The 27,372-nt window shown below is 41.5% G+C and overlaps 1 protein-coding gene across 2 annotated transcripts in view; it reads right to left on the bottom strand.

Annotated features, from left to right (window-relative positions):
• Dock2 (dedicator of cytokinesis 2) overlaps positions 1-27,372 on the bottom strand; it is a 433,172-nt gene that overhangs the window by 332,234 nt on the left and 73,566 nt on the right. For both annotated transcript variants that reach the window (XM_021239768.2, XM_004836400.3), the window contains exons 15-22: positions 26,375-26,473; positions 23,289-23,361; positions 23,074-23,177; positions 21,693-21,876; positions 21,458-21,555; positions 19,460-19,549; positions 18,216-18,316; positions 17,248-17,382 (exon numbers count right to left, since the gene is read on the bottom strand). In XM_021239768.2, coding sequence (XP_021095427.1) covers positions 17,248-17,382; positions 18,216-18,316; positions 19,460-19,549; positions 21,458-21,555; positions 21,693-21,876; positions 23,074-23,177; positions 23,289-23,361; positions 26,375-26,473 — 884 coding nt within the window. The remainder of the gene's footprint in view (positions 1-17,247; positions 17,383-18,215; positions 18,317-19,459; positions 19,550-21,457; positions 21,556-21,692; positions 21,877-23,073; positions 23,178-23,288; positions 23,362-26,374; positions 26,474-27,372) is intronic.

Consider the following 27,372-nt stretch of genomic DNA (forward strand, 5'->3'; position numbering starts at 1 on the left):
CTGTGTTGACCTCTGAGGTTTAGGAGGGGCCACATTTTAACTCTTACTGCAATGGAGGTTGTGCTAGTTTTCATATTAAATCATATCAGAGGAGGAAAAAAATAAAGAAGTTCCCTGACCCAAACGGGGGAGCTTTAAATCCAAATCTGAATGTCAGTCATCAGACCTTGCTGCCTCAGCTCTGCATACCTGGCCTAAAACTAAATGAGGACAGAAATCAAGTCACCTCAGGAAGCAAGCCAAAATGGACGAGAGAAAGAAAAACTGAAAAATAACAGACTAAATTCTAAGAGAATGGCTGCTTTTACTTTGCTCAAGCAGGTGTGTTTAGGGTTTCTGTGATGTAATTTATTCAAGTAATAAAAATCTGCTGAGCACCTACTATGCACCAATCACTGTGCTTACAAGGAATCTCTAGAGATATAAAAATTGATGCCCAAACACTAAAACAGCAGCTGGGACACATACTTCAAGGACAAATTGTGTGGCCAATGAAAACATAATAGAGAGATTTGACCTAGCTGGAATATACAGGGACAGGTTCCCTTAAGGTGATCCAGTAAAGGTGAGTGAGAGAAAATTAGATGGAATTGAGAAGGCAGGGCATGCCAGACCTCAAGAAGAGCAGTCACATAGGCCTTGCAGCTGGAGGGAGAGCAGTGAAGTGGAGGGAGAGCAGTGAAGTAGAGGGACTGCGTGAAGGCCATGGAATCCAGGGGGAAGAAACCTGGGGAGGTCAAGGGAATGGAGGCCCAAAAGGCTACCAGGGGCCAGGATAGCAGCCTCTCCCAGCCCACCATATGGCCCTTCTTCAAAAAAAGAGTGATGACAAGAAGTTAAGAGGGTTTCAAAGAAAGTACAGTAGTCTTGCCTTTTCTGAAATTTTGCCTTCTGTGGATTCAGTTACCCCTGGTCAAAGACAATCAGAAAATATTCACATCTGTCTTGATTCAGAGAGAGAGAGAGAGAGAGAGAGAAAGAGAGAGAGAGAGAGGACATTCACATAATTTTTATTAAAGTATATTGTAATTGTTCTATTTTACTATTATTCATGTTGTTAATCTCTTACTGTAACAAATTCATAAAATGGTTTTAAGTGTTATGTATGTGTACAAAAAACATATAGGATTCAGTACTAGCTTTAATTTCAAGCATCCTCTGGGGGTCCTGGAACACATCGCCCATGGATGGTAGGACACTGCTGTTTCCTGATCTGGTTTGACTGTGGAAAGATCCCTCCGACCGCAGGACAGAAGAAAGTTTGAAGCTCTCAATTTCTGACATTGTGGTATGGAAAATAACCTTAAAACAACTACCAGAGATGGATTTAAAAATAAAATACCAAACTGTCAAGAAAGTAAGTAAACCACACAGGACAAACACAAAGCAAAGTCAGATTCTGAGTATTTCAGAACAATAAGGCCAACTTCCCTGGCCAGGCATCTGTCAAACCCTAGTGTCTTGAAACTTCTGTCTTGATGGCTACTGAGGAATAAAAAAATGAGATACTGCTAGACCCTAAGGCCTGCTTATTGGAGACCCTTGCATAAAACCGGTTTCTTCATTTGTTACACCTTCTTTGTTTTGTTTTGCTTTGCTTTTTCTGTTGTGAAGGAGCTAACCTAGGCTTCCTGCATGGTAGGCAAGCACCCTGCCACTGAGCTACATAGTAGCCTGTTACATCTTCTTCATAAGAGAGGAAGAAACAGCAAAAGGTAATAGTAACAAAACTACCCAGTCCTTGGTATTGGGTGGCAAAGGTAAACACATCTCCCTTGAGAATGCCTAACTACACGCTAATCTTCTGTGCTTTGTTTTATTTTTGGTTTTTGCAAATCCATGCTCCTTGTTTGTATCCACAAATAGAAAATTTACCTTAGAGAGGTCTCTGGTTGGTACTGCCTTCAGGTGAAGGATAGGAGGAAACTGATTTTATTTGGAAGAAAATAAAACACACACACACACACACACACCTACTGATAAAGGAAAATAAGATTTAAGAAACACAGGCTGGGCAGCTTAATATAATACTTAAAATTTTAGCCAGAGCAATTAGTCAAGAGAAAGAAATAAAAGAGAGAAAAGAGAGAAGTAGTCAAGTTATCCCTACCAGCAGATGATATGGTCCTTAGAAGTCACTAAAAACTCCACCAGAAGACTTTTAGATTTGACAAATTCAACAAAGTGATAAGATACAAAATCAGGGAAATTCTATTCATGATAGCTTCAAAAAATAAAATAAAATCCCTAGGAAAAAAACTAATCAAGGATGTGAAAGACCTCTACAATGAAAATTACAGAACACTGAAGAAAGAAATTGAAAAAGACTCTAGAAGATGGAAAGATCTTCCATGTTCATGGGTTGGCAGAACTAACATTGTTAAAATGATCATGTTACCAAAAGCAATCTACAGATTCAATGCAATCCCCATCAAAATAAAATGATATTCTTCAAAAACTAGAAAAAAAATACTAAAATTTATGTGGAAGCACAAAAGACCCATTATAGCCAAAGCAATCCTGCCCAATTAGAGCAATGCTGTAGATAAAAACAATACCCTATTTCAAAATATATTAAAGAGCCACAGAAACAAGACAGCATTGGAGTGGCATAAAAATAGACCCATCTATCAATGGAACAGAATAGAGGACACAAATCCACATAACTGCAGCCAACTAATTCTTGGTAAAGATACCAAAAACATATGTTGGAGAAAAGGCAGTATCTTTAATAAACAGTGCTGGGAAAATGAGATATCTACATGTAAAAGATTGAAGCTAGATACCTATCTCTTACTCTGAGATATCAAAATGAATCAAAATCATATCAAAATGAATCAAATATAAGACATTAAACTTTGAAACTCCTAGAAGAAACTTACTGGACACCAAAGGAAAAGATTAGCAGAGTGAGGAACAGCCCACAGAATGGGAGAAAATCTTTGCCAGCTACTTTTCTAAGAGGATTAATCCAAAAAAATATAAAGAACTCAAAAAATTTGGCACCAATAATTAAATAGCCCAACAATAAATGGGCAAATGAACTGAATGGATACTTCTCAAAAGAAGAAGTATTAATGGCCAATAAGTATATGAAAAATGTTCAACATCTTTAACCATCAAGGAAATACAAATCAAAACTACTTTGAGGTTCCATTCACCCTAGTCAGAATGGTTATCTCAGGCAATACAAAAAGTAGTAAATGCTAGTGAAGACGTGAGGAAAAGAATCCTCATACACTGTTGGTGGAAACATAAATCAACACAACCACTATGAAAATCAGTACTGAGTTTCCTCAGAAAGCTAAACAACAGCTACCATTTGATCACGTTAATTGAAATAAGCCAGACTTGGAAAGACAAACATTGCAGATTTTCTCTTATATGTAAAATCTCAAACAACAACATAGAAAACACGAAAATAAAAGGAAGACTATTACAGAAAAGGAAGGGGAAAGGAAGGGGAAGAAATATAACAGAGGTGGAAATGATCAAAGCATATTACACACATACACGAATCTCCCAAAATGAAATTCATTAAGAAAGAAATGAGGGAGGAAAGAAAGGGAGATAGCTCAGTGGTAAAAAAAATTGCCTAGCACACTTGAGGCCTGGATTCAATTTCCAGTACTACAAATAATGACAACAATGATGGGCAATTTTTAAAAATCACAATTTTTTAAAAACACAGCTACCCAAACAGACACAATACAATAGAATCAGACACACAAATATTCCCCACTGGAATTATACAACAAAGAATATAAAATCAACAGACTTAACATGTTCCAAAATACAAAAGCAATGGGTTGCAAATATGACCAAGAAATAAAAAACATATAAAAATGACAACTTAGAATTGAAAAAGAAAGAAATGAATTTCTGAGAAGTAATAAAATATAATCATTGAAATAAAAAGTTCAATGACTTAACCAACATGTGAGAGAGGCAGAACAGAGAAATTAGTGAGCTGAAAAACAGATTCAAAGAAATTGGCTAGAATAAAGTCCCCCACTTCTGATATGAAATAGAGTTTATGAGACCTAGAAAATATAATGAGATCTAATATACATTGGTTGCCCTTTCAGAGAAATAACAGGATACGTGGAAAATAGAAATGTTAAAAAACGATTAAGAATGGGAATTATTTTGGAATTGGTATCAAGCAGCCAAAACTTCCTATCTAGGAAAACTAACTTCAAGCAGAAAAAACAAACTCATCCCTAACACCATGGTGAAACTGAAGAGCATCAAAGACAAAGAGATGAAGTTAAGAGGTGTCAGAGAGTAAAAGCAGAGATGAGAGCAACAGTGACAGTAAACCTTAGCAGAAGACAACAGTTGTCAGCAAACAAACAGTAAAACAGAACTATGCATCTAGACCTAGGAAAATGTCCAAGTCTCAGTAGAAAATCAGAGTAACAGAGGTTTTGCCAACAGAATCTACCAAACTTGATTCTAAAATATTTACTTCAGGAAGAAGGAAAACAAATGTAAAAGGTCAAAGATAACAGGAGCAGTAATGAACTTTTATTTTTTTAATAGCGTTTAAAAACATACAACGTAGGGCCAGAGATTTAGCTTAGTGGCACCGCGCGTGCCTCGCAAGAGCAAGGTCCTGAGTTTGATCCCCGGTATCAAAAAAAAAAAAAGTACATAAAATGTACCATTTTCACCTTTTTTTTTTTTTGGTACCAAGGATCGAACTCGGGTCCTTGCGCTTGTGAGGGAGGCGGCGGAACCACTGAGCTAAATGATGTGGAATGATGAGAGGTAGCCAGGGAGAGATATGGATGAATTACAGGAGTATTTTAGAGGAAAAGGTTGAGACTTAACTGTGCATCAAATGGGGAGTATTAGAAAACAAAGTGTCAAGGGCGAGTTCCCCTTTTCGGCCTCATGCTACATGCTGGGTTGTGTGTCTGAGAGAGGGAGGCATCAAGAATCTGATTCTTAATATGCTCTGAATTTCTGTTGAGATGCTACAGAGGGAGAGAGCAAGTAAACAATGGGATATGTGGCTCTGCAACTTGGAGGAAAAGGTCAGGCTGGCTTTCTGTGTTCTCTGCAATGGTTTGGATTTGCTCGTGGCAGGGGTGGATGACATACAGTGACACTAGGAGAAGGCCCATATGAGCCATTTAGGACCTCGAGAGAGAGAGCAGCAGAGTGGTCAGAAAAGTAGGATGACTAAGGAAAGAAGCCAAAGGGAGAAAGAGCTTCAAGGAGGAAAGAGAGGTCAGCGCTATAAAATGCTGTGGCTCATACAATTTAGGATATTCTTAATTGTTGGCAAGAACAGTCATCTATGACTATTCTTATTCACAAAATATGCCCTCTTCATTTTTATTGCCCTCATGATACCCAAGACATGCAGGCTTGCCTCCCTTCAATAATTCCCATCTAATAGAAAATCAGAAAAAGAAAAATATAGTACCATCGAGCAGAGAAAATTGTACTTTAGAAGAACTTTTTTTTAGGAAGAGTATACCTCTACACAACCATGTACCTTTCCACAGTACACTCTAATGATCACATCAAATGACTGACAGCATCTGCTAATTTGAGTAATATGGGTCTTTATATCCATACACTAACAGATAATTGAGAAAGGACCATGACATATACTTAAAAAACAACCTTTCCAAAACCTCAATCAAAAATTTAATAGCTGAAATATAAATGGCTTTAAGAAACAATATATCTGACTGTGGGACAATAATGCTTATCAGAATTGAGAGCTGGCAAGAAGTATAGGGATTTCTCAGTAATTCACTTAATCAAAGGAAGACAGTTTATGTCATGTATATTTTATACAAGGTAACTTAAGAGGCTTGTGAGGGCTCTGAAAACAAAGTTGGCACATGACACAAACCTTTCTTGCCATAGAAGTATTCTAGTGTGCGACCTGACTTGTAAGCATTTTCAGCTAAACACCTTCTAGGAACTTTGTAAAACACTGAGAATAATCCTTGCATATTAGCTTTCCTTCTCTGGGACAAAATACCTGACATACACAATTTAAACAAGGAGAGAATTATTTTGGATCATGCTTTCAGCCCATAGCTTACTGGCTCCAAGGAAGAAACAACATGGTAGAGGGCATGGTGGAGGGAGGCCACTCGGTCCTTCCCATCCAGGAAGCAGAGAACAGGAAAACAGAGAGGAGGGAGCCAGAGACCCAATACAGTCCCCAAGGTCTTGTCCCCAGGACCCACTTCCTCCAACTAGGACCCACCTCCTCACAGCTGAATGGGCTGTGAGATTAACCCACTGATAAGGTTAGTGCCTCCCAATGGGTTGACCCATTAATAAGATTCATCTCTTCACCATCTGGTCACCTCTCCAGGAGTCTTAACCCAGCCAAGCTGGCAGTCAACATTAACTGGCATGTCCTGTATGAGAAAGTCAGCATACTCTCCAAATTCATCTTTGTACTCTTCTCCAGCTGGCCCACTCCACATCAGCCACACTAGTCTTATTTTCTAGAAAACTTCAAACTCATTCCCATTATTTGCTTATACTTTTCTTCCCTGAAAGTCCTCCTCCTACCCCTTTTTGTGGCTGGCTCTCTTTTCAGTTTAAACAGCACTCTGTCAGAATCCTCACAGTAACACTGGAAAGTAATCCTCACTTGAAACAAGGAAATTAAAGCAGACAGGTCACCTTATCTGTCCGAGGTCATGCAGACACTGATTCAAACCCAAGCAGTCAGAGCCACCTCTCTTTACCAGGAGGCTCACCTGCAGCCCACAGGGTAGATCCCACTGGTTCCACATCTGCAGATTCCACCAACGCCAACAGAAAATATTAAAAAAAGTAAAAATTGGATCTGAACCAATGTGTACAGGCATTTTTCTCGTCATTAGCCTCTGTTACGGCTTAGAGCCAGATTGATGCCCCCTCCCCCCCGCCAAGTCTCGTGTATGGAAGGCGATGGGATTATGGGGTGTTGTGTCACTGATGGGGAGGGACAGATACCTGCTGATGAGTTCATGACTGGCTGTTCCTTAGGAGGCTGGACCTGGTCAGAAGAAGGTTGCTGGGCACATGATCTGGAAGGATGCATCTCCCTCCCTCGCTCCTTCCCTCACTCTCTGCTTCCCGGTCCCCATGATGTGAGCACTTTTTCTCTCCCCAGGCCCTCTGCCATGTCATTTCCACCTTGGAACCAGCTGACCACGGACTATAACCATGAGCCAAAATAAACCTCTGCCTTTAGGTTGCAAGTGTCAAGTATTTTGCTCTAGTGATGAGAAAGAAACAAAGACACCCCTAAATAGTACAATGTAACAACTACTTGCATAGCATTTACATTGTACAAGGTAGTATAAATAATCTAGAGGTGACTTAAAGCATAAGGAACAATGTAAATAGATGCTATACAAAATTACACCATTTTATATAAGGGACTCAAGCCTCTGGATTTTAGTATTGATTCGGGTAGTTCTCTTTGAGAAGTCCTGGAGCTAGTTCTCTTTGAGGACAACTGTATTTGCTTATTTCCCTCGCTGGCATTTATCACAGTTTGCAACTACTTTCTTTCTTTCTTTCTTTCTTTCTTTCTTTCTTTCTTTCTTTCTTTCTTTCTCTCTCTCTCTCTCTCTCTCTCTCTCTCTCTCTCTGTCTCTCCTGGCATGAGGCAGAGATTACATCTCTCTTGTACACCATAGTTGCCTAGATGAAACTTGGCCAAACAGTAAGATTCAGAAATGACTATTGAGTAATGGATGGGTGAATGAACGGATAGATGGGTGAACAGATGTATAGACGGATAAAACCAACACGCCTCTGCAGAGTCCACATTGGGAGAATACATCTAAGAGGAGGAGGAACAAGTTTAGAGATTTAAAGGACAGGGACCAGATGTGCCTCATGACTAAGTTCTTTTCCATTTTTCTTCCACTCAAAAAATACAATAAGCAGCAAGCCCAACAACCGAGTAATATATTATTTCCTATTAAGGAAACACATTCTCCTGCAGAGAGATGCCAGCCTCGAGTGTATTTCAAGTGCATCACAAAGTACATCTAGTCATCCTAATTCAGTTCGTCACCCCTGGCAATTGGGTTAGCTTGGTAAATCTCACCCCTCTGGCAAACAAGATCCCTCTTAGCCAGCATGTTCATATTTGGCTACAAGGGATTTGCAAAGACATTTCCTAAATCTACATATTTATTTAGTAGATGCCTCTCCTATCTAAGTCATTTTCTGAGGAAGTGCAAGCCTTGCTTTTTGACAGAAACAGCCAGTTTTGCACTCAGGTAAGGATTCTGCCAGCCAGCCAGCTCCCAGACTCCTAACAAGGAGTTAACAAGAAAAGGAAATCATCAGCTGCTTCAACCTGGAAGAATGAATAGCTGGTGTCCTCCTGCCTTTTCCCTTAACAGTCTACAGCACAGATAGTCTTGTTCTGCAAAATGAAGCCATTTAAAAGGACAATGGAAGCAGACAAGACCAATGTCTTACACTTTGCTGTGAGCAGAGTATGAAAAAGTTTGCCCAGCCTCTGAAAGACAGGCAAGGGAAGCCAGCCTAGGATTTCACCTTAGCAAAGGCCACACCCCTTCCGGCTCTGGCTTTCTGCCTACTGCTGTGATCTCTTCTCCTCCTTTTCTCCCTCCCTCCCCGCTTCCTTCCTTTCTTTTCCATACTGGGGACTGAACTCAGGGCCTTTGTGCTGAGCTACATCCCTAGCCCTCCCTTTTAAAATTTTTAGGTAAGGCCCCCAAACATATGACAAAAACCTCTTTCTCCTCTATATTCATGCCAGTCTGAAACACTGGGTCAAAGAGGCCAGAAAGTTCAGCGTCAGATCACCTGACTCAGCCTTCCTTCAGTTCCATTATCACATTCAATCAGTTCTGGCAGTGCTGTCATCTCTAAATCATGATGTAATACTGTAAAATCTATATTTGGTCTTCCTGCCTGTTTCCTGGCACATGACTCCTAAAATCCTTGAACTCTTCAAGTGATAAGTGTCTTGAGTGGTGATTGTCAGTCCCTAGGTAGCTTCAAGACAGAGGCTGGTCACTGAAAAGGTCCAGGAAGGAGTAGAGGAATGGAACTTTCAGCCCCACTCCTACCTCTGGGGAGGTCACAGCCATCCATGGTTAAATTAATCACCAATGGCCAATGGTTTGGTCAGCCATACCTATGAAATAAGGCCTCCCTAGAATCCAAATGACAGGGTTCAGAGAGCTTCTGGACAGTGGGACATGAGGAGATCCTTGGAGGCAGTGAGTCAGGAGAGGGCACAGAAGCTCTGCACCCCTTCCCACATGCCTTGTCCTATCCATCTCTTCACTGGGTGTTCATTGCTATCCTATATAACTAGTAAACAGAAGTGCTTCTCTGACCTAGAAAATTAAATGAACCCAAGGAGGGAGTTGTAGGGAAACAGATTTATAGCCAGCCAGTCAGAAGCACAAGAAAAACAACCCAGGGCTTGCAAATGGCATCTAAAGTGGGATAGAACCGGGGACCTAAACTGAACACCCAGTCAGTGTCTGCTGAAGAATCACTTGCTTGGCTGGAGTGTGGGGAAAATCCCTCACATATTTGGCCACAGATGTCTTCATGAATTGTTGAGGTGTGAGAACAGAGGAAAAGGTTTGTGTTTTCTACAGACTCTGCCTTCTTCCTTTTCTTCTTTTCTGGCCCCAGTGTGATTGCTTGAGTTGAAGTCTTCCTGCCTGAATTATTGCGATGCCTTCACTACTGATTGTTCACCGCTTTCCTCCTTCTTTTGTGCTTTCGTCCGTGCACTAACTCTGCAGTAATCTTTCTAAAACATGAATCTAATCATGCTTTAAAATGTCAGTGGCTCCCTCTGCCAAAAGCAGTGGTTTTGCAAACTGCTCCTTTGAGTGTAAGAATTTGAGTCAAGCTTCTCAAGAAATGCTTGTTTACCTATAAATTATATCCATGTGCTATTGCAAGTGTTTGTAAAGTTTAAAATTTCTTCATCTGGGATAAAACAAATTTTGATATTTTTACCTGATGTCAGTGGATTAACCTGTATGCCCACTGGGGTACTCACTGTGTCCTCTCAGGACAGAGAGTAGCATCTCTTCCAACCCTGCACAGAGGATGGAGTCAAGCTCCTTGGCTTTCAAGGGTCTCACAACCTAGCTTCAACCCACCTGTCCAGGTGTATCATGCTCTCCTCTTCCACTACAGCTTCACCTACTAGCTGTGTGTGTTAGTAATTTCCACCACTGTCACAAATGCTTGAGTTAATCAACTTACAAAGAGAAAATGGTTATTCTGGCTCACAGTTTTATGGGTTTTAGCCCATAATCAGTTGACCCTGTGGATTTTGGGCTTGGTTAAGGCAGCACATCATGGTAGTAGGACAAAACTGCTCACCTCATGACCAAGAAACAAAACCAAGGAAGAAGAAAGGACGTGGGTTCCACAATCCCCTTTGAGAGCACACCCTTAATGACCTAAAGACCTCCCATCAGACTGCACTTCTTAGAGTTTCTACCAGCCTGGTAGAACTAGCTGGAGAACTAGCCAGGCTAGAGAACTAGCTTCTAATACCTGGACCTGAGGGGGACAATTATCCAAACCACAGCACCACTGTCCTCTATAAACATGCTATTCGTGCACTGGCACAGCAGAGTACAAAAATACAAGGTGTCAGCCCCTCCCTACCAATTGTGTGATCAACTATGTGACCCAGAGCCTCGTTCTGTACCTTTCTGGGCCTCCATCTCCTCTTCTACATAATGACCATAATAATAGCTATACTTTGCAAGATTGTTTCAAGTATTAGGTAGAGTGAAAAGTGATGCAAGGCCAAGCACACAGGGAGGCTTAATAAGTGCTATCTAGCAAGAGCAAGGATAAGTGGTAGTTCTATTCCATATGTTAAACTTGCAATGTGGGATTCTCTTTTCAACCAGTAGCTGCCTTCTCAAATACCTTTCAATATTTAAAACATCATTTCTGTAGGAAGAATTACTGATCCTCCCCAGGTGGAGTTTGTCATTCAAACCAGTTGGCTTCCTAAGAACCACTTGCAAGTATTTGTAGCATTGGATTTTGTATTATATCACTGATTATTTACTATCCAAAGGAAGGGTGATTTGATGGCTAGGATGCATGTCTACCTTGCCCACTACAATGCCAATTCTTTAGGAACCTAGCTTACTAATTTCAGAGTCCCCACCACTTAATAAAGTGCTTTGTACATAATAGGTGTTCCATAAGTGTTAACCAATATTTCTCTAAGCAGAGGGAAAAGAGAACTGTTTAAAAGTTGTTGTATAAGCACGATTTCATGTTATAGTAATAGCAACTTACTTAACAGTTGACAAAGTGCTTTCACATATGTTCATGAGAAATAGGTTGTTAGCTTTCCCTCCGCAGCCCAACAACTCATAAAAAAGATAATAAAGAGAAGTAACTGATGATATCCCTCTGATGACAGTTTTCCATCTTGATATGATGCCACGTTAATGTTATCATAAAATAATTCTATTAACTGCAATTGTGCAGTTTACAGAGCCATTGCTGTCATCAAAAACTGAAATTATATTCAAACCCCAAAACTAGGGCTTACACAGGAACAAATGGCATTAACATGCAAACAAATTACATGCTAGAGCAACAGGAATAACAATGTGACAGGCATTCTGGCCCATAGTCAGCATAAACAGATGACAGCATTTTAATATTTATTCATACATGAACAATGACAACAAATCATATGGGCAAGTTCCTTCAAGTTGAATTCATACTTGCTTAGAAAGGCAGAAGCTTATGTATTCCCTCCGATGACAGGCTACCCCGGGTATGCCTGGGCTTCCTTCAGACAATCTTGCTGCCTGGCGTATTTGTGACCTGGAGATGAGCTAGATGTACATGGAATATTTACATTAAAGGAAACTGACCTGGTGGGGATGGGGACAGTAAGAAGGGTGTGGGTAGAGTTTAGCACATGGAAAACAAAAAGGCAAAGAGAGAACCTGAGAGCTGGTGTGTGATTTCATGTCACGGACTCTGAAGACACTTCAGGAAAAACCTGGGTGAGGGGAGCCACACCAGGGTACTTAGATGAATGGAGTGGCGACCCCCCTTGCAGACCAAGGGCACTGTGCACACCAGGGTGGTCCTTCTAGGTGCCCAGGTGAGGGGTGGGAAGCAGGATGGCACTTTCAGATGCTGTGGCTCTCATTAGGATGTAGAGTGCATGCTCTCTCCAAGGAGTATGACCTCCCCCGAGCCTTCCCCACAGCAGCTTTTCTTTATTCTTTCCTTGGGAATGAAGCTAAAGCATGATTGCCTGCACAGATGCACCATCATGGTGAGGACACTTCCAGGTCCTCATTCTCTTTAATAAATTCCTACTGTGCTTAAGTGTGGTACCAAGTGACCGAGCATCTAAGCCCAAGAAGCCTTGGGCCTCCCAGCAGCTCCTGAGGGCACCCACAAAGTTGACCCTGCAAGTCGGAACTGCTCTCTCTCAAAACAGCCTCTCTTGCTGGCCAACAAGATTTCACACTTGCACAGAACAGCAAAAGCTCTGGCTCTCAAATTGGCTTAATCAAGTAAGGCACAGTGCACAACCTTGCTCTGCTAATTCTTTGCTGTGGAATCTTTGAGGTTGAATCTAAGCCTCCATCACCTTATCTGAGAAAGGGGGCCCCAAATGGGGCCCAATTTCATATTGAACAAGTGCCCACTACATTCCATATGCTGTTGCTGGCTCTTGAAATAGAGCAGTTCACATAGCCATCAACAATTTGTGTCCTCCTAAAGTTGACATGGTAGGCAATAAAAAAAGCATAAGTGTTATACAGTTTGCTAACATATGGTTAGTTCTAGGGTGAGAAGAAAAGACAAAAAAGCAGAGTGAGAAGGAAGGAAATGAGAAGACCTGGGGTTGGGGGTTGTGATTTTTAAATAAAGTCATGAAAGAAATGTTTGAACAAAGATGTGACCAAGATGGGGAGCTGAGCAAGCAGATGTCTGAAGAAAGGTGCAGAAGCCTTGCACAAGGAGCTCAACGCCAGCAAAGATGTCTGTGTGGCTGGTGCGGGGTGAGTAGGGTGCAGAAGAAGATGAAGTCAGAAGATGAGGTCTTGCATTGGATTTGTATGAAGACTGCTGGACATGATGTGTGGAATGTGCTTAGCAGGAGTGATCGGCCCTGTGAGTGCCTTCCATACTGTAGCTCAATCTGTACAGCAAGCCTGCGTGGTAGGTACTAGCATTGTGCTTGTGTTACAACCAAGAAACTGAGCTTTAGGCAAATTAAATCATTTTCCCATAAACACTAGTAAATGGCAATGGTAGGGTTCATACCCAGGATTTGAACTCCAGCAGCTGGTCTTTGGAGATTCTGACTTTAACCACTGAGCAACAGAGGTGGTAAGGATGGTAGGGATGAAGGAGGAGCCTGTGGAAAGTAGAGATACCCACCAGGAGATTGGGGCTGCAACAGAGGAGGAAGAAGCATGAATTGAGCAACCAGGACTGTAAGCAGAGCAGGAGTCAAGAGGCAGAGCAGACACAGCAGAGCAAGCAGGGACCAGCCAGCTGTGTAACAGCTGCTCAGGCCAAAGGGGCCCAATCACACTCCCAAGGGAAATGAGAGCAGAAGGCAGGGGCAGGGCCCACTCAAGGGGCCAGAAGCAGAACAAGGTGAATTCATGAGGCCAGAAAAGTCCTGAAAAAGCACAGACAACTGGTGCAAGGTAACCTGCCTCCTCTAAAAAATAAACAGCAAGTAATGTTTAGACTACACTGAATCAAAACATGGGAACTTCCTCTTACTAATTTAAACCTGAGCTTTTGAAATAGGCACTCTTGCTGTTTCTTCTAGTGAAAACATGTTAACAGTGAACATTGGTCCCTCATGGAAAAGTGCCAGTTACTGAATGGAATGCCTTGTGCCTGTAATCTCATTTCATCAACAAAATGCTATCACCCGGCTGATCTCTATCTGTAGAGGAAGAAATTGAGGCTCAGAGAGCCTGGGTCACCCTCTAAGCCAGGGGCTTATGGGGAAGAAATATCACTGCCCCCATGGTCTGTGCAGCATGCAGCCTGCACTCATAATCATTAGGCCACGCTGCGGGCTGTGGCCACATCAGATGTGTGAGGAGCAAGGACAAGTGGGAGCAAATCCCACCGCAGCTCCAGCATTTAGTCTCCTCTCTTTTAGAGTTGCGCCTGCAGAAACTCTATCCTTGCTGCTTGGTGCCCGGGCAGTAGGAAGTGGAGCTGCTCAGTGCCCATCGCAGCACAGGGAGGCTCAGGCTGCTGCAAACTCAGTAATTCCACAAGCTGAGAAGCCTCAGGGATCAGCACCACTGGTATCTGAGCTTCAGGATTAAAGATCTGGGAAAGGGTTTTGTAAAGAAGTTCAATGCCCAGAAGATAATCACCTCAACTCTTGCCTCAGATTCCTCACTATTTACCTCCCAGGAGATCAGTCATTCTGTGAAAGCCTAGTATTTATCAGCCATATTTAGGTCATATTTATGGACTCAGGGTCTTCTGTATACAATCCCCACCACTCAGGAATTTCCATATTTTCACGACTGCCTTTCTGTGGCAAAAGTTGTGACCTGATCTTCCAGCTTCCATTTCAGTTGTGGTGCAGGCTGTGGCCAGAGACACCTGCCCTAGACATTGACTCGGGAGCTACTGACCTAAGGAGTGAGGACAAGAAACTCATTTTCTTTGGTCATAGATTAAAATGAATCATTTTGCAAACATTAATAAAATACAAACTCTACTCCTCCTCAACCTCTTCTTCTCCTCCTATACCCAACTGCATCCTACGTATTGATACAAGAAAATCCTTTCCCTTGCAAATGTTCCTGTGCAGTGTGTGCAAAGAAAAGTGGCAAGGAAACAAATAATGGGAGCTAGATCAGCTGCAATTATGCACATGGGGAAAAAGAACAAAGATATAACAGGAAACAGAAACACAATACCAGACACAATACACCCAAAAGCAATAATTATATTCTTACTTCCTACCAGCTGGCTTAGGAATCTCAAAGCATTGAGCCTTCTATCTTCTAGTTTCCCAAGTAAGATGCTCATTGATATAGGGGAAAACCCCAATTCTTCCCAGTGTCCCTGAGGGTCCACCAGAGATCATTACTAAAGATTTTTCAATGAAAACTTACATTCTCCTCCCATGAGGTAACAGACCACCTTTGCAGGTGAGCGTACATTTTTGTTCATAATAAGGGATTAAGGGGCTAGAGATTTAGCTCAGTGGTTCCACCCCCTGCCTCCCAAGAGCAAGGTCCAGAGTTAGATCCCCAGTACCAAAAATACAAAACAAAACAAAAAAACAAACAAGGGATTAAGGTAAAGTCTGTGCTATCTTAGAGGTAGCCATTCTGATCAAATGTGAGTGATGCTCCATATGCTGAGGATACAGCAAGGAATAACAGATCACTACATTCCTTAAAGAGCCCAAAGCCACTTAGCACTGATTGAAGTGTTAACATTTCTGCAAGATGACATGCATTGAGGCAGAGAAAAAGAAAGCAAATGAACAAATGTACATTGTTCCAGTAAGTAGGAGAAAAGTAAGAAAGGAAGAAGATAAGAAGGAAAGGAAGGAAGAAGGCATGGAGGGAGGAAAAAGGAGAAGGCAGGAGGGAAAGAAGGAAGGAAAAGGAGGAGGAGAAATAAATCAAAGAGAAGAGTTAGGGAAGAAGATATGAATAGAAAAGAAAAGATGTATCCTTCTTATAGGTCAAATATTCTCAGTTGGAAGATAGGATGACATACCCTTGCCTATTAATCTAGAACTACAATGTCTCAATCCTTGAACTCTAAGAAACTCAACTCAGAAAATTTTTGTTTTGTTCTCCTAATGCTTTACAAATTATTGAGAAGCATTCCTCATCTTGGAAGAATATTGCCTAAGATTTAACTAAATGACAAGCCAGAGAAATTGAAACAGACACTTCACTTTCAGAATAACCTAAGTGACATAGGTTATGTGGCATCTCTCTACTACATATCTGCAATTTCAAAGAGTTTCTTAGGAAGATCCCAAATGATTACCCATTTCAGATGCCTTGTTGAGCATGAAGCTTAAGCAATCCATCCATTGTCATGATCAAATGAGGGTTATAGAGTTTAGCTTTATTTTGCAAAGTCCTCTCTTCACACAAATCTATACCCATGGTCTGACCCATGGTCAGTGTGGGCATGACTACACAAGATACCTATTTAACCCCCTGCCACATTGTTTCATTAAGATCTTAGCACATGACTTAAGACAGTTCTTGGCATAGTTTTGTTGGGATAGCAAGGAACCTGGGGCTGCTTCATGGAATATGATCCTATGGCTTCTAATGGCCTCCACACTGGAAAATAAGCTTCAGAAGGCAATCAAAGAAAGGAAAGCAAGGTCAAGATCTAGAAAGATAGATATGATCCATTCATGCTGAGCATGTGGATTCAGCCATACCCAAAGACAAATATACACTAAGAATTTTTCAATAATGTAAAGTAAAAGAAAGTCCTATTTCTCCCTAAGACAATTTCAAGTGTTTTTTATTTACACTGATAAGAATATCAAGAATACATTTCTTGTATTTTTTATTTTCCATCACACACAACCAATCTGATCACACATATAACCAGTTCTCTACCTACCTTTGCCTTAAAGCTAAGATGAAAATAAGTTGTTCTTTCGTAGGTCATATTTGAATGCCTCCATCTCCAGCACCCCTTAAATAGATACTTGTGTAATACGAATCACCAAAGTCTCTTAAGGTGATATGACATATCCACCTGTTTGGTATTAGGATCCCAAGGTCAGACATGTCAACTGCAAATACCAGCTTATCTGCCAGGCACAACCTACTACAGCCAAATAAATCCCAAAGTCCTAGAGTTATGTTCTCCCCACTCCCAACCCCTCTAAAATTAAATATAGACTCCTGGAAACTTTGCTTAAAATTATCTTCAATCAAGTGAAGGATGTTAGATGAAACACAGAAGAACCTCAAATCATAAATCATGTTCATTTGGTGAAAAAGAACTGCAACATACTAAGATTCCTTTTCTTTTTCCCAAATGATTTTAATGTGTACAACTACTGCATACTCATAACTCTTCGGTTGGATTTGGATTTTTAAGTTTTTTAAATCAAAAGCTGATTATAATTTTTAAAAGTGTGTCTTTAAAAAAACATGACTCTATACCCAAGGAATTGCAGAGCTAATCAATTATTCTTACATAACAAGTACTCACTGTGAAAATAATGTCCTGGACCGAACAATGAACTTAAACACATATTCCAAAGCTTTCAGAGTCCTTAGGATCGGCTCACATTGCTCCCCTCTGCTGGAGGTATCCAAATAAGTCTTCAACACTGTCATCAACTTCCTGAATAAGGGACAATATTTTCAAACTACACCTCTTTCTAGCCCACAGCTTGGTAATTAGTTTGCTCAGTAAATTATAAGGCATTCAATCTAAGGTCAAAGGTGACAGAATAGCCCAAGCTCACTATTTGTTTGCAAGCATAAAAATAACTGTTTAAAAATGTATTTACTACAGGGAATGAGTGAGTATTTCCTGTCTATAAAAAGCCAGTAAAGGAAAAAGTAACTATTAAAAAAAATCTTTGGACTTGGAAAACTAGGCATAATCAGGCAATGAGTGAGAATAATGATTGATGGTGACACCCTCTTCTTCAGCTTTTTATTTCTATAGAAAATGATCTTGTAATCATTATGGAACACTCGCTTAGAAACATTCTAAGTTTCTACATTCCCAACAGGACAGGACAGGCTCTAAACTACTTCTTCACAAGCTGGCCACCATCAGACTTTCCACCATTATTTCCCATCTCCCATTCTCAATTCCCTATACCTAACCAATATTGAGCTACTGGGCATGGGCACTCTCTTCTCTCTAGCCTTTGAGTCCTGATGTTTACAAGTGATGGCTCAGTAAATGATAGCTGACTAGCTGAATGAATGAATAAATGAACACTTCCATGTACTACTGGCCCCATCAGGTATACATCCCAATCTCTGCGTTCTGCCTACTTTTTAGAACATCCAAATTACATGGGCATGGGTTAGATTGGGTCAGGAAAGGGAGAAGTCACAGACTTTTGCCAAAAGAAAAATGTTCCACTTTGTTGTGCCCTATGCATCCTTGCAGGGAAAGGAGGAGTTGTACAGGAAAGTCTTGGATGCATTGCTACTTACTTGTAAGCCAACGTAGCACTGAAATGCTGTTGAATGTAAGCCTCTAGGACTGTGTTGAAATGCTGGAACTTCCTGTCTGCAATGAGTCCTACAATGTAGATCTGAGAAAGATGCAACAAATTATTTTCTGGGCACAAACTCAGGGCAGCAAATCATAGTTACCTGGCATAACTGAACCCCTATCAAAATTATTTTGCCAGAGTTAGCTCTCTAATACATAGCCTTTTTCACTAAAATAATTGTCTTTCCAAAGAGTGTTTCATGAAGTAGGCTTCAGGGTGTTATAAGATAAAAGGATTTCATGGTCAAATAAGTCAGAGAAATTTTGGGTTATCATTATTGTACTGCCTTCTTTATTGCAGAACTTTCTAGGCTCCGTAATATACTTATGTATATTGTAAATCTCCAAGATGGTCATGCAATATTGGGCACTTCTCTAACTTATTTAACCAAAACATCTTTTAGTCATGAAGTATCTTTCTTATAAGGCTAGCATTCTAGGGAACCTTCTTGAAAAGCACTAGATTTTAAGTCACACTTATCTCCAGGAACCTCCTTAAACATGCAAATGTCTGTGACACAGTGGGTTAATACATTAAAATTTTACTTATCACCTGATAACACTAATATAGATGTTTCTTATGCTTCTTTTTAACAAACTGGCCACATCAGACTCCAAAAAAAATGTGAATTGCAATAAGCAAAAGAGAAAGAGGTCATGTGGGAAGACAGGGTAGAAAGATCTGGATAGTAAAACACTGTGACAGCTTCCAGGATGGCAGGAGTGTAATGACTCAGGTGAGTCAGAGGACATGAGGAGAAGAATGTAAAGGAGAGAGAGAAACATCTGGAGTCAGAGACTAACACCCAGCATTCATGGAAAGTCTGTATCAGTGGCAGCAAACGTATGGCACATGTGCTGCAGCCAGTTGTTTGTTATCATTTGAAGCTCTAAAAGGTTCGCCACCAGTGGCCTAGGTGATCATTCACAGAATCCAGCCTGATGGTCTTTCGATCAGTGTCAACTAACATCAATAGTGAAAATTCCCCTTTCACCCACCATGCCCCAGGCTCTCAAATGAACTGGAAAGAAATGAAGAAAAACAGTAGTTCATACATCTGTCTAGTTGCCAAAAGTTACAATGCCTCCAAAGAATTCATGAAAAGAGCCAGGAAACCCACCATTCTCAGTATTCTTATGCATCCATGACAAATGTCATGGAACAGCTGCCCCCCTCTCTTACCAAAGCATCAAAGACGAGGATGTCATACTCATTACTTTGAGAATGCTCCATCATGATGTTGAACAGGGCATCCAGAGTGTCCTGAAGAAACTGGACAAAAAAGAAAGGTCGCACTCAGAAAGAGGGCAGGTGTCCCAGAAATCTACCCAAGAGAATGGGGTGTGCATCTGCCACATGTCATGTTTCAAGGGTCCCGGGTAGTATCATTCACAAGAGCCAGAACTTGGAGCAAGCCAACTTTCCAGCAATGGCAGCAAGGAGGTATATATGGCAGCCTTGTCTCACAACAGAATACTGCACAATACGAAGCAAACCACTTCATATCCAAAAATGGGGATGACCTCGCAAGCACTGTGTTGAGTAAAAATAAGTCAGACAAAAATACTCATTCTTTCTCTATTTTTATGATACTCAAGAGCAGGCCAAACCTACCTATGATGCTATGGTTGCCCCTCAGAGGATTAATGATCGAAAAGGGTATGAGGGAAAACGTCTACAATGCTCTGTATTTCCATTTGGGTGCTAGGTATGTGGCATGTATATATAAAAATTCATTGAGCTGTACTCAAAAGTGCTCCATACCTATTTTATTATATGCATAATTATATTTTAATAACAAGCTTTTTTAAGAAGAAGAAGAGAATCAAAAAAGGAGGCAGTGAAATTTCCCCCATCTGACTTCCACAAGCTGCCCAAAGGCATGGACCTTATCAAAGGGATGCCTCAGGGATTTCTTTGCCATTGCTGAAGGTAAGTGAGTCAATAATGTACACTGAAAGCATTGATCTGGAAATTCTACCATTGTTTCTCCAGGGATGGACAATTAAGCAAAACTTGATTCCTTTCCCTCTAAGCAATGAGTCAATATTTCCTATAATCCCTCAAAACCCAGAGCTACCATAGAGGATGTTTAATCTGAGAGTTTCTAGCTACATCAAGTTCCTGGTAGAAACCAGACCACCAAGAGTGTGGGGAAACCTCGTACCAATTCATAATGCTGAAGAGGAGGGTTGCTTTAATTGGACCTGCGCTTCAGACAATTTATATTCTCCACCAGCATGAGGATACAATAATATGTCTGACATTTGCATTGTTTTCTGCTTGCTTCACTTTAAATATAAGCCCTGATGTCTTTCTCTTTCTCATCTTTAATACATAATGTTCTCCAAGCAGCATAAACTAAGAATACTTTTTATTTCTAGCAATGTGTCAAGATCATACTGCTACTATACTACTATGTATGGCTACTTACAACAACAAAAATAATATTTACTATTTATGGCAGTTACAGTGGAGTGTCAACCTGATTGGCTTGGAGATCCATCAATGGGATTGGTGGAGCACACTTCTGAGTGTGTCTAGGTGGGTCAAGGAGGGGCAGCCTTGGTCTGTGATTGGTCCGTCACTCCTTTCTCTTTGGCACTGCTCCCCTGCCATGGATTAAGCATCTTTGTTCTGCCATGCCTTTCCACCATTATATTTCTGCCTAGAGCCAACCGATCACAGACTGAGTCTCTCTGAAACCTTGATCCAAATTAAACTTCTTTAAATTGTGGGTGTCAGACATTGTGTCTCGGTGACAGAAAATACACTAGCCAATACACTATTTGTTGAACCTTCTATATTTTATTGCTTTTGTTCACTTATTGTGTACTGCATGTAAGGGACTGTGCTGAATATTTATAAATGTTATAACTTTGAACACAAATAGCGATTCTGAGAAATATGCCAAGCCCGTGGTAAATGGAAGAGCTTGGGTCTACATCCAGGTTGAGTGATTTCTAGAGACTAAACACAGCCAGAGTTTTCTGAGGGTGAGTATTCATGTCTTGAGCCGAATCACTCCCCCGTATTTCCCAATAAAGATGCCTCACAGCTTAGGACAGTGTGTCTTATTGTCAGAGAGAAAGTCATCTTATCTCCTTCCACATTTTGTTCCTCTACTTGAGTTACTCTTGATTTAAAGTTCTGTCACAAGTACAGTGAAGTCCCACTGACCTTCATCACTTCCTCTCCATCCACAATCTTCAGCTTCTCTAAATTCTCCTGTAGAAGTTGAGGCTTCATTCGCCACTTCAGCAAACCCAGCAAGCCCACTACAATAGAATCCAGACAAGCAGAATCACTATTATGGCCAAAGCATCCACATCAGGACTTCCCTGGGCTTACACACTCATGCACACACACATGTACACATCCATACCACAGACAAAACTATTGATGGTTTCATTACCATTCTGGGTGAGTTTGGTGGAACACACCAGGGTGGAAATGGAGAACACATCCCGGGAACTGACAGAGAGGCCCCCAACACTGCTGTAGCTCCGGCTCAAAGGGGACCCTTTGTTTTCCACATGGTGTCGACAAGAAGGCAGAGTGAGGTAAGCACTGGCATCCTCCATCTTCTTGCTGTCCCCCTGGAAACAACACCTTGGTTACTGCCCCAAGCCCAAACTTCATGTGCAGCCTAGCCAGGGCTTGCTGTGGCCCAAATATATACTGTGAGGTCAAGAGGGTCAGAAGGAGTGGGCAAAATCACCAAGAAATTAGTAAACATCAAGTGAGGAGGCAGGGCTACTACTCCCCAAAACTGCATTAATGGAAAAGGAGTTGATCAACTAATTGAAGGCTCTGTGAACTCCATTAAAGGCAAAAAAAGAGAAATGGAGGGCTGGGGTGTAACTCAGTAGTAGAGCTTGCCTAGCATGCACGAGGCCCTGGGTCTTATCCCTAGTACCAAGAGGCGGAAACTAAGAGGCGGGGATTGGAGATTCCCAGATAGGCAGTTTCACTCCATCCTAGTCCATCTTAATCCATATATGTGATGCCATCAGTGAGAGAGGGAATCCAGCTTAAAACTGAAGTTAATGAAAAAGACACTGGGTCACAAAGCCCTGGGATCCACACACTGTTCTACCATTCACCAGTTCATGTCATCTTGGCTCATCTCTTGGCCTCTCTGTGTCTCATTTTTCTCAGGACTAAACGGAGTAATCATATCCCCTACTTTCTAGAATTTCCTAGCAGACTAAATAGGATAATGCAGAATACGTAGCATAATGACAGACAGGTAAGTGCTTCAGCATGCTGGAATGAACAGGCAGAGGCAGGACTTAACAGGGCTCATACTTAAAGGCCCTTATCTCTCCCCAGGAGTGGTGCCAGGTGCTCTACAAGCCTGCATTCACTTCATTTCAGCCTCATGACAAGCACATGAAGCAGATTCTATTATCAGCTTCAGTTCACAGGTGAGAAAACTGAAGTTTATTGGGTTAAGTCAAAAGCAAACTGACTGGAACTGGGTCTCTCCCTATGAGTTCATAATCTGTTGGGGAAGAATGGCTTTCAAGTTAAGAACAATGTGTGATCATAAAAAAACAAAAAACAGAGGCTATACAGAAGAAATGTTTCTTGTAGACCTCCTACACATCCCACAGAGGTCTCTACACAGTAATGAGCCCTTTTTTTGTTTTGTTTTCTTTTCTTTTCTTTTTCCAGGATGGAGACTGTTGGTACTCGCTCTCTGTGTGATCCTGGGATCTGTGCTGTTAACCACTACACCAGCCTGCCATTTTCCTTTCCATTCTGTACTCCTCTCACTCACTACTTTGTACCTTGAGGACAACAAGGTCATGGCATCCATCATGCAGAGTGGTTCCATCTTCTTTCATCAATTTCACATAGGACATAGCAAAGTTCTTTTCTCCTTTATCTTTAGCTGGAAATAGCATTGTAAGGTCAGGAAAGAAGTGATACATGGTCCTCCCAGCTATTCGATTCTTCTCCCCATTAAAGAAGCTGCAGAGATATCATTTGCTTGCATACTCACATTCCAGGGATGACCGGTGTCGAAACATGAATCGCAGGTGGATCCTCTGCATGTCTTCAATAGGAACAGCCACCTCAGCAGGCAGAAAGCACAGCTCAGGAGACAGTAAGTTAAAGATCCTGCCCCTGCAACCCACCCCACAAAAGCAGCCTGAACATTTAACTTAAGAGTGCTGCATGCTTATCTACTACCCATCCCTCAAGCCTGATGAACTGTAAATAAATTACACAAGAACTAGCTATGAAGAGAAAATAAAGTACCAAATGCAATCCATTTGGCAAATTGCATTCCCAGCCAATGAAAAGAGGTCTGTAAATTTTAGTGAGGAAAAATGAATCTCCCCAAATTGATATAAAAGTCACATAACTTTAGCACAGGATTTGATGCACTGCAAACTGCACAATGCACATTTTCCCTACACACTCCAGGAGTTCTGGCAATTGCAGCAGGGTTTAGCAAATTAACAATGGCCATTAGGGCATTTGTTTGAGGACTCTCATTTATGTAAATTAATACAGTGAATTAATCCAATAATATTTGTAAAAAAAATCCTAGGGATCATCCCCTTTCTTCTTGGACACACCTGCAGATGGTTTTGCTTCTGAAAACGTTAAGTTAAGACAATCATGCACTGGTTCCCCCAGTGCCACTGTCTAGTGAGGGGTCTTCTGGCATCATTAACTGAGGTGTTTTCAGCCTGGCACTGGGCTGCCCCAACTCCCAAAGCCTTACAGCTCTTCTGCAATATGCAACTGAAGCCAAGGCAGAGAAGCACAGCTACCTGCAAGAACCATACTTTGATTTTAAAAAGGGATTAAGTTTGCACCATATCAATGTCTATTAAAAGCCAAACAGGTGTATACATTGCAGAATTTCTTGCTTCAGAAAATAAAATTTGAGCCAGAAGAGGTCCACCCTTCTGTCTGGGTTTCAGACCAAGCAAAAGAACTGAGAGCCTCATGGGCTACTGCAGTCTAATTCATGCACTTACTGCATTCTGAAAGGTAACCAACCAGAAGCTGAAATTGTGCATGGCACTGGCCACACTTGTGCACAGTAGCATCTGTGCGCCCAAAGAGCTCACAGTTCACATAAGGTGACATATAACAGCTGTGCAGAAAAAGCCAAGTCGGGTACAACAGGGCACACAGAACAGAAAACCTAACCGGTTCAATAGCTCTCTAACCCAAGACTGAGTACAAGTGGACCCACGAAGGAAAATAGGAATGTCCATGACAAAGTAAGAACCATTAGGGTTTCAACAGCTATCATCAAAAAGGAAGTCATGTGTCTATCTTGAATTTAGAGTCAGAGCACAGGGTAAATAAAGAATGGTTCCAATTACGAGGCAGAGATATTTGAAGTTGTGATCAAGCTTCACTGTTCAATAAATTAATTGCAAATTCTTATTGCAATGGAGAATATTCCTTCCTGCTTAGTGTGATGGTTTGGTGATGCAAATATTTGTGGCTAAGGCTCCTTCTGTGTGAGGAACCATCTACAAAGGGCATCTTTTAAGCATTACAAGGCTCACATTTGACTGAAAGCTTTGTCATTCTTCCATGCTAAGTAGAACAGCAGAGCTTGATGAGCTGGCCAATGCCCACAGGAAGACTATTGGGCAATTTCATATTGGTTATATTCTGGGCCAATGAAACGTGATCAAGAGAATCAGGTGCCTGTTCATTGGGCCAATATTTCAAGTATGCTAGGATATTGTTTCAAATCCAGGATAGTCCCTTACAGTAAGTACAGTCATAAGTAGTCCCAAAATTGAGCTGCATTTTCCATGAAAAAATCCAGCATGCTATATTCTTACATGCTGCTCACAACACGTTGGTCTCTCAAGACCCCAACTGCTTAAATTAGAGTAATAAAATTTCTAAAAACCGCTCAACAGAATGCAAGCCCTGGGTATGATGGTAGGGAAAAAAGAAGGCTCCATGGTTGATGAGGTTTGGGAAATGCTCTGCACTCTCTCTTCCTTTTGCAGCTCTGCAGAGCACGTTCGCATCTGAAAGGCTCTGAGAACCTGAAAGCAGGAAGCCTTTTAAGGTCTATATTTGTTGTGAAATTTCTCAAATTTCTCACAGTTATATGACCAGAGAACTTTATTTTAATGAAACATACTTAGTATTCCATAGAATATTGGAACAAGGTACTATATGAGAGGACCTTAAAGAAAACTGCATCATATATAGGGAATGGCTACATCCTTCCCGTCCTGTTCTCCCATCATAGAGAGCAAGACAAAGCTGCATACCACTATGAATTACACTATCTTGCAGAGGGAAGAGTCTAGTGTTTAGGGGCATCTCAAACGAGTGTCAAATTCACTTTGGCTTCTTTCTTTCCTTTCTTTCTTTCTTTCTTTCTTTCTTTCTTTCTTTCTTTCTTTCTTTCTTTCTTTCTTTCTTTCTTTCTTGTGTTTTGGGACAGGGTCTTGCTATGTAGCTCATACTGACCTTGAACTTGTGGCAATCTTCCTGCCTCAGCCTCTCAAGTGTACAGTCTGGTTTTTCTAGACCAAGAAAACTGCCAAGTATGATCATGAATGTATTCACTGAGTGCATACTCCCTTCCAAGGACCCTTCTGAGGATGGTGTTGTGTGTATTAAACCCTTTCATCTTCACAGTCATCCTGTTCCTCCCAGTTTCCAGATAGGGAACCCATGTAGCTGAATGACTTGACCAAGGTCAACTACCCAGTGAATAAATAATAGAGCTGAAATATGAACTCTGGACCTCCTGGGGTTCTTGTTTAATTTGCTGGACTGCCCTCATAAGAAAGAGAAAGAACGCTAATAGCCTCAGTCCATTCCCGTTCCCTCAGGGAGAAGTGAAGAACACAAACCCAAACCAGACTGCCCAGGTTCCAGCCCCAGTTCTGACACTTCCTGGCAGTGCAATCACAGGCAAGCTACTTACTTCTGTACCAGTTTCCTCGTTTGTAAAATGAGGGAAGTATAATGCAAACCTACCTGGGAAGCAATAAATGAATTATTTAAATAAAACCCTTGAAAAAGTGTCTGGTCCACTGTATGAACTACATACATGCTTGCTTCTATTATCGCTATTATCATTACCTTGACTGTTTCCATCCAGCGTGGCTGTTTGACTTGATAGTACACGACAGAGTGATACTCATTCATGGGCTTGTCCCCAGCGCCCACACAAATTGCATTCTGACCCAAGAAAAACAGAGAGAGAAAACATTATAGAGCTGCCATTTTCTGTGGTTGGGCAATTTTGGTCCTAAGTCAAGGCCAGTCTTAGGACCTAGGATAACCCTGCTTTCCCTAACCTCCTGCCATGGCCCTGTTAAGCCCCTTTTACATTATGAATTTATATGTGGGCATGCTTGGCCCAGGGGTGACAGCTGCTTAACTACAGAAATTCTATTAAACCCACTCTGGAAACCGCTGGAGCGTGGCAGGTGCTGACATGGCTGCCTTATTGTAGATGGTAACCAGCCTTGGAGCTACTGAATGCTGCCAGTCTTACTAATCCTATTTGTTTCCTCAATGTGAAATGTGCACAAAGTTTACAAACAGGCTCAGATCAGCCAAGCAGCACTCCTTCTGATGGAGTTCTAATGCTAACACACCAAGGTAGGCGGGGGGTTGCTGGGCAATAAGGGAGCACCAGCTTGAGAAAGATTCCTGGGGGCCACCATGGAGAACAAGTCTGAGAGAAGAGGTTGGGGACAGTGATTCAGTTCAGCCCACAGTGACAGAACATCTTTGGGTGCCAGGCCCATGCTAAACTTTGAGGAACAGAGATGAGTCCGGCACTGAAGCTGCCATGACCTCACAGTTTGTGGAGAGGACATCAGGTGAGCTCATTAGTCACTACAGTTGTGAAATGTGATGATGGACAGACAGACACTGAGGCACAGAGGAGGACACTTAGATACAGCTGAGGATTCACGGAAGATGCCTGGAAGATAATGAGTTACCTGAGTTGGGTTTGAGCAGAAATGTGGGGAAAGCATTGTGAGTAGAGAGCAAGCATAGAGCATGCATCCCCATATATGCACTTATTCTTTGCCATAAGAATGACCCTCTGAGTTTCAGAAAGGAAT

The sequence above is a fragment of the Heterocephalus glaber genome, unplaced genomic scaffold (assembly GCF_053883595.1).
Source record: "Heterocephalus glaber isolate CG9 unplaced genomic scaffold, H.glaber_assembly_v1.0 deba00001606, whole genome shotgun sequence".
Taxonomy (NCBI): domain Eukaryota; kingdom Metazoa; phylum Chordata; class Mammalia; order Rodentia; family Bathyergidae; genus Heterocephalus; species Heterocephalus glaber.